Genomic DNA, 7,961 nt, shown 5'->3' with positions numbered 1-7,961 from the left:
GATGAGTATTAAACAGAACACTGTACATGCTTTTTCATCTACAAAAAAATATTTGCATAAAATAGTGTTAGTTCTCTGTACATGTCAATGGACACTTTAATTATGTGTATAAAAAAGGAAAATCTTGCCCCACTGGAGTCAGAAAAAGCAAAACAAAATCTAGAGTATGAAACCTCCTTCACCAGCCAGTATGTTCATGTGAAAATTCAGCAGAAATAGACAGTTGCTTTAAACAATAAAAAAATTAATTGATTAAGTTAAACATCACCTTTATGCAAAACTGTCAGTCAAGACCAGAACATATCACTAAAGTTAGTGTCTGTGCTATAGACCCAGATCACCAGGGGCATTATGAGCAGCACAAAGGGCCAGGAGATCCCATCGGTGCATGCTGAGAACGAGCAGGATTTGGTGGCAGGCTGCACACACTCTTTACCAGGTTCTAGGTAGTTGCGGGCCACAAACTTGAGGGTCTCATCCATTAGGATCACAGGCAAGGAGATTTTCAGCACCATCAGCCACTGGGTCAAATTCAGTGGTGTGATCTGGAAGATAAGCTGAAACACAAAGAAACCTCATCAAGCTCCCTGACTTGCTGGACAGGCAGCCAGGCCCCAGCCCAGGCTCCCCCCACCGCTTACTGGCAAGGGTTCCACGTAGAGAATTAAGAAATGGAGTGACATGGACAGGCAGATGGAGCCCACAAGCCAAATGTTCTCCCAAGGGGGCATCCTCAGCAGGGACTGGTTTTCGGACAAGCTGCAGAACAAGGAGAAGTAGGTGGGTGAAATGTGCCTGCTGAAAGGGCAAAGGCATGTGCCATCACCGACAGAGACTGTTGAGAACCACACTTCAATAAGGCGACAGGCTAACTTAGCGTTGCCTATTACCTACTGACCTAATTCTATTAAGTTTCTACAGTGGCAAAGTTAAGGAAGAATGTTCAGATGTAGGACAGACTTCCAATTTAAATCTAGGCTTCAGCACAGCAATCCCATTTCAGTGTGTTCAAACCTGTTCTCAATTGCCCTTGACACTTAGGCTATTTTGAAATTTCCATTTTTGTCACTGGCTTAATTAGGTGATACTGTTTGTCTCAATGCTAAAGGGCAAGAGCTCCTTCCCTGTGGGCACTGGCACACGGGTGCAGAAGTCCCTATTTTTGGCCTCTGCTGTCTCTTGAAGAACATGTGGCTAAGCACTCCCACTACTTCCTGGAGGTGATGATGACTTAAGCTCTTAAAACCGGTGCTGCTTGTCCTTCCTTTTGGGGAGGGCGGAGCTTTCCTGTGATTCTCAATCAACCATGACACACACACAATCCCCCAGCGCCCTGGCTGTCAGGCCCTTGCCCCAGCATGCTGAGAAGACATACTGACCTGTTGAGGGCGTTGCACATCTCTATGGTTACTAGAACAGAGAGTGCCATTGTCATTGGGTATGGGGATTCAAAGACTGTACAGTCCACTCCTTCAAAGTCCGGGTTGTCCTCTTTACACTGTAGGAAATGGCTCTGCAACAAAAGCCCAATCAAGTTCCTGATCAGCCAAGGACATTTCCAAAGTCCACACACCAATTCCACACCAAGCCCAGAACACAGACCCACACAAAATCTCACCGCATTTCCCAGAGAAGCCCTGGTCCTTCAGAATAACCTTAGATGCAACTGCTTATTGTTAAGAGTATTAAGATTATTTGACTGACATCCAAACCACAGAAAGCTCAAGGACAACTCTGTTTGTGAAGACTTACAACACCTTGCATCTAAGGTACACAAAGAAAGGTGGCTACGTACCAGCTGGTAGAAGGTCACTCTCGGACCACCCTCGGCAGCAATGAACCACCACGCAGCAGCACCCACGGTAGCAGCGCCAACATAACCTGGGAACAAACATCATGACACTCACACACATGGGGTTTATGGCCTGCAGCGTTACTGCAGGTGCTGCCTCGAGGGCCAACCCCTAGGACAGAGATCAAAGACATGGTATGTCAATGAGCCTGTGCTACCACTGGCACCTGCTCACTTGCATCAGATAAAGCAGCTAGGCTGACGGTTTCCGTAATGAGAAGGGTGTCTGTGGTACAGAAGAACCAGGCAACTTTTCCTCCAGAATTTGTGAGGAAAAGCACCTACTAGAATTGGTAGGCCCTTTACACTAGCCATGCCCTCTCTAACCAGCGGCCAGTATGTTAAGGCTGCAGGCACGTGTTCTCCATGTAAGGAAGGCCATGCCGTGCTAGAGCACCAGATCACACTCGTCATGACTTTTTGGCAAACTCATGCTACCAGTTATACACTAATTTATTTGCTCCATCAAAGGTCTGGCAGAATCTTTATATGGAAAGGCCATTAGAGCGGTTAGTGCAGAACGCTGAGCACATGGCAGTGCTTGAAGCCAATTCTGGGACCATCCCCTCCCCCACCCCAACAATTACTTTTGAATTCAGCAAGTTTATTATAAAGAAGCAACAAAGGGTAGTGGAGAACACAGGCACTTGAGAATAAGAGACTGTCCCAATGCAGTAGTATTCACTGAAAGGTCCAAGTGCACACCCTCTAACCCAGCAATTCCAACAGAACAGTAGGCAGGTGGTGCACAGCGATGAGGCAACTATACTGGTACTGATGTAAAACTACCCCAAGAACGGGGAGAAATACAAAAACACAAGGTTCAGCATACAGGTGTGTACAGCAGGCCATCGCTTGCGAAAATAAACACCTAAGATGGATCTATTTGCTAGAGTATCCCAAGAAGGCGTGCTGGAGGGGAACCAACTGGTTGAGGGCCTTCCTGCTTTATGCCACGGTGTGCTTTTTGAGTGCTAAATCATGTGAACATATTAAAACAGTTTCCTATGGGACCCTAAGGAAGTCATTTAACCTCTCTGAACCTCACTTTCCTAACCTATGGAATGAGGAAGAGAGACGCAGCATCCTGGGTCAGGACGAGGTCTACGACGAAGACACATGTGGCAGAACCAACCACTGCTGATGCATCACAGACCCCTTCTCTCACTGAGGGAAAGGGGGACTTCGTTTTCCATCCTGGTGGCTTAAGGCCTCAGTTGTCCCTGTAGTTCCTTTGTCCATAGATTAAATCTGAGAACCTCATTCACAAAGGCCCAAGGAAGAACGAGGATGCTAAAGTAAGGGAGTAACTGTACTGTAAACTGGCTATACACAGCTCATTCAACTGCAAGAGGGCAGTCTCCATAGTTTGCTACCCTAATATGGAAACAGAAAAAAATGTGCTTTTAAGGGATGCATTTACAAAATTTGGACTCAAACATTCGTTTAAAAATCAATAATATAAAAAACTGTACTCACAGCCAATAGCCAGATAACGGAAAAAGAGCCACCCACTGATCAGTGGTTCCTTTGGGTTCCGGGGTGGTCTGTTCATAATGTCCAGATCAGGAGGATTAAACCCCAGTGCAGTGGCAGGCAGGCCATCTGTCACCAGATTGACCCAGAGCAGCTGGACAGGAATTAAAGCCTCAGGAAATCCAAGGGCTGCTGTTAGGAAAATACTGTTTCCATCCAAGGAAAGAAGAAAAAGACCCCAAATTATTTTTGGCTACTATTTAAAATAACATCACCACCCCCATCTTCCTCCATAAAAATCAGTGGACAGCAGTGATTGTTTTAACTTTTTCCCTGGGCAATCATAAAACATTTATTATATCCAATTTCAAATTAAGTTAACTTTTACAAGACCCAGAATTTTATGTTACCTTATATAGTTAATTTAAATTCATTTCTATGTTAAAGTGCATCCTTTGCACACTGGAGCAGCCGCAGACAGCCCTCCTGAGGGCCAGATGAAGTACCTCTACCTTCACCAGGGCCTCCTTCGTCTTGCCCGGCCCTCCCTCTCTCCCGCTACACTAAGAGCAAAGCTGCTGCCACGTGAAGAGCAAATCTGGAAAACTGGTCATCACAAGCCAAGGACCTGTCATAGGGACCCACCAAACAACTTCCCCAACATTGGATGAGATGAGGTAGCGGATAAACTGCTTCATGTTGTTGTATATCGCCCGTCCCTCCTCCACGGCAGCCACGATGGTGGAGAAGTTGTCATCAGCCAGGACCATCTCAGAGGCGGTTTTAGCCACCGCGGTGCCAGAGCCCATGGCAATGCCGATTTCAGATTTCTTCAGAGCAGGAGCATCATTCACACCGTCTCCAGTCTGAAAGGGTTAGAAACCCACCACTGGTTTACACCTGCCACCTAACACGCTGCCAACAAATGCTCAGCCATCCTAAAGCCAGGGAATGAATGGAGCTGTTGGGCCTCTGGACAACAGAATTCTCTGGAAAAGTTTTCATTTTTTTAAGTTGGTGTCATAAAACACGTTTTACCTGGGAAATGTAAAATTGCCAAACGAGCTAATAGGTGACCCTTCAGAGGGAAGTAGGACAAAGGGGACTTCAAATTATCTGTATTATTTTTTACCAAACAAAACATAATATGGCAGTCAAGACAAAATACTTGTATCCACATGGATAAATCTCAAGTAGAATAAAGGCAGACTTCAAAAATATGTAAACTATAATATATAATAAAGACCAAAAGGGGCAAAAACACTTAAATATTGTCTACAGATACAAAACCATCATTCCCATGTATGTTTTCTATACTTTTACTAAACACCCAGTACTGAACTCAGAATGGTGCTTTCCTCTGGGAGAGAGAAGGGAAGGGGGAGGAAAGAGGAAGACAATTATAATAACTGGTTTCAATCAACGAAATTAAGTTGTTTTTAAGAATGTGAAGTTTCACAGACAAGCAGCAGAAAGCAAATATCACAATGTTAACATTGTGAAAATGTGAAAAAATCAGATGCGAGGAAGAATATGGGAAATGCTTCAACAGGTAGCTCTTAAGAGAACACATCACCAGTACATCTCATCTCAGGTAAGGCTATCCAAAACTGGGTGACAGAGTGTGGATTATGTCCTGAATCAGCTTTTAGAAACGTGAGATACAAACATGTATATTTTAACCACAACAAAGATAAAGATATCACCAAATATTTCCCCTGTGACTGATTTAGACTTCCAAGTCTTAAACTTCTCCAGCATCTTCCATGCATGCAACATACAGCATGCCAACTACTGGTCAATAGAATCCTTGAGAAACAGCCCCAGATCATGACAAAAATAAAGAAGTTCCAAATACGGGAGCTATTACTAAAAATTTAATGGTCAGAATTAGAATCTGCTGTGTGTGCAGTCCGTTACCTGTACATGTCTAAGACACTCACCATGGCTGTAATCTCATCAAAAGACTGAAGAAACTCTACAATTTTAGACTTGTGGGAAGGTTCAACTCGAGCAAAACAGCGGGCATTCAAGCAGGCTTCTCTTTGGGCTGAAGGACTGAGCTCATCAAACTCCCGACCCGTGAAGGCCTTTGACGTCACATCCTCGTCCTGCCTGAAGATGCCAATGCGCCGGCAGATGGCCACAGCGGTACCCTTGTTGTCACCCGTGATCATGATGACCCGGATGCCTGCCTGCCGACACAGCTTCACAGAGGAGGCCACTTCAATTCTTGGAGGGTCCAGCATGCCCACACAGCCAACAAAAGTCAGATTGGTCTAGAGTTAAAGAATCACCTTATGTCAAAACAGGAAATTCTGGTTTTTCCCCTAGTGTGGACAGCAAAGGTTTCTGCATTTTCTTATGACAGAATTCACACCATTGATATAAATCCAAGGAAGAACAGTATTAATTCCAATAAATCAGAAACAATTAAAAATCACTACATTCTTGTTACCAAACTCTTTAGCTTTCATAATAATATTCTGAAATTAGGAAAAAAATATACCGAGGAATAAAAACGTTTTGATAGTGGCCAATTAGTGGCCCATAGTACCCAAATTTGTTCCCTGTTCAAGGCTTCAGGAAGTCACATACCTGATATGAAAGTACGCCGTAAGCAGAAAAGTAGACGGAATCTCTCCACTTGGACAATTTGACCTTCAGTAACTAACGAGTGTTTTAAAAATAGCCTCAATTTTTAAAATATCTTAATTTACATGAGAGCTGCAAAATAGGTTTTTAGCCTTGATGATTCTACTTTGAAAGTAATAGGCCTGTATTAAGTTGTTAACTGTGTATGTTTGAAGCAGCAATCTAAATTATAAAGGTAATACATTTGGTCTGCAGAAAAACAAATAACCGCACCCTTTTCTTGGCAAAAGCAAGACTCATTTGACCTTTTATTGAAGGAGTGCTGTCTGAACACAATGAATGTGCAGGATGTGGGCAAAGAAGCTTTTCATTAGCTAACCTCATATTTAATAAAGTTGGCAGAGTCCTCCAGGTTCATTTCTTCTCTTCTCAGTGGGTTGTCGTGAGTGGCCAGAGCCAGGCATCGCAGTGTGTCGCTGCCACTGCCCCATTCCCGAATGACAGACATGATCTTCTGTTTGACTCCAGGAGTTATGGGGACTTTAGTACTTCCAATTCGAATGTGGGTACACCTGTCAAGGACACCTTCGGGGGCACCCTGGAAATATTACAGATTTAGATCAACAATTTTATTTATTAGCTCACCCAGGATTCCAATCCTGGTAAGAACATCTCAACTGCAATCTGCTGTACTTGCCTTCACAAACATTTTGCTCATCGATGTCCGGCTTGGTTTGTTTGGTGTACAGTAAACCGACATCGATTTTCTATCGCGTGAAAACTCTAGAGTAAATTCTTTTTTCATCAACTGTTTAATGACCTATAAAGAGAACATATATGGAATATTATTGGATGGCAATTTCTGTACATTTTTGATTTGTTAAACAAACATTCACTAAGTACCTATTACGTGAAAGGCAATGGGGATACAGCAACAGACAAACCAAGTTCTCACCCTCATAAAACTTACCCTCTAGTTTGGGAAAGACACACTAGAATGTGAAAGTAGATTATAACTGCTACGGAGAAGAATATTTAAAAATAAGCAGGGAAGAGAGAAAATTATGTATGACTGCGCTTTTACATAAAGATTTGAGAAGGCAGTATTTGAGTAGAAACGTGAAAGATGTGTGAGTGTGGCAGAGAGAACAGATGTGCAGGCTGACGTGACCTGGCGCGTTCAAGGAGCCTCCAGGCCAACATGGCTGGAACAGAGTTTGCAGAAAAGAAGTGAGAGGTTAATGGCAGGAGTGGCAGAAGCAGGTTGTAGTATCTTAAAAGTCAATGTAAGGCATCTGGCTTTTTTAACAGGTGAAACAGGAAGACAATGGAGGGTTTCGAGCTCTGGCAGTTAAGTATTAGCTGAAGCAGGGGCAAGGAACACCACTTAAATATTCTAAATAGCTTTAGATAGCTAGTGGGTACTATATTAGATGTCGGCACATGGACAGTATTTAAAGTCATGAGGTGAGAAGAGTTCAAGGGAGTAACTGCAGACAGAAAAGGCCGAGGACTGGGCCCTGGAACCTCTTCACCTCTGGTGGGATGTGGAAGATGCAGCCATTCACCTCTGGTGGGATGTGGAAGATGCAGCCAAGGAGATGGCAGGGGACAGGGGGTGGGGGAGGGAGGAGAACAAGTGAAGTGAAGGACTTTCAAGGAGGGAGAGACTGACAGGATAAACTGACAGCTCAGGTAAAACGAAGACTGAGAATTAACCTTCAGATTCAGATTTGGACTGTCTATGTATACAATCATGTTACCTACAAAATAAACATACTTTATCCTTCCCTATTTTTATATCTTTGACTTTTCTTGCCTTACTGCATGAACTAGGACTGCCAGTACAACACTGAATAGAAATGTTGAAAGTAGAAATTCTTCTTTTGCCATTAGATATGATGTTGATTTTGTGTAAATACACCATCAACTTGAAGATAAGTTTGTTGAGTTTTTATCATGAACTGAGATTAAATTTCATCAGATGCCTTTTCTGCATCTATTTAAATGATCTTACAGTTTTTTGCCTTTACTCAAT

The 7,961-nt window shown here is 43.3% G+C and overlaps 1 protein-coding gene across 2 annotated transcripts in view; it reads right to left on the bottom strand.

The window, feature by feature from the left end:
- Nucleotides 1–287: 287 nt before the first annotated feature.
- Nucleotides 288–7,961, bottom strand: part of ATP2A2 (ATPase sarcoplasmic/endoplasmic reticulum Ca2+ transporting 2) — a gene marked incomplete at both ends in the record, with an annotated part of 57,584 nt that continues 49,910 nt past the window's right edge. For both annotated transcript variants that reach the window (XM_079717327.1, XM_079717328.1), the window contains 9 exons: nucleotides 288–557; nucleotides 642–759; nucleotides 1,380–1,513; nucleotides 1,796–1,881; nucleotides 3,332–3,534; nucleotides 3,974–4,194; nucleotides 5,272–5,607; nucleotides 6,303–6,521; nucleotides 6,621–6,743. In XM_079717327.1, coding sequence (XP_079573453.1) covers nucleotides 288–557; nucleotides 642–759; nucleotides 1,380–1,513; nucleotides 1,796–1,881; nucleotides 3,332–3,534; nucleotides 3,974–4,194; nucleotides 5,272–5,607; nucleotides 6,303–6,521; nucleotides 6,621–6,743 — 1,710 coding nt within the window. The remainder of the gene's footprint in view (nucleotides 558–641; nucleotides 760–1,379; nucleotides 1,514–1,795; nucleotides 1,882–3,331; nucleotides 3,535–3,973; nucleotides 4,195–5,271; nucleotides 5,608–6,302; nucleotides 6,522–6,620; nucleotides 6,744–7,961) is intronic.

This window comes from Hyperoodon ampullatus (assembly GCF_949752795.1).
Source record: "Hyperoodon ampullatus genome assembly, chromosome: 13".
In the NCBI taxonomy this organism is placed as follows: Eukaryota; Metazoa; Chordata; class Mammalia; order Artiodactyla; family Ziphiidae; genus Hyperoodon; species Hyperoodon ampullatus.
Note: the sequence above shows the minus strand (reverse complement) of the source record. Positions and strands in the feature narration are given on the sequence as shown.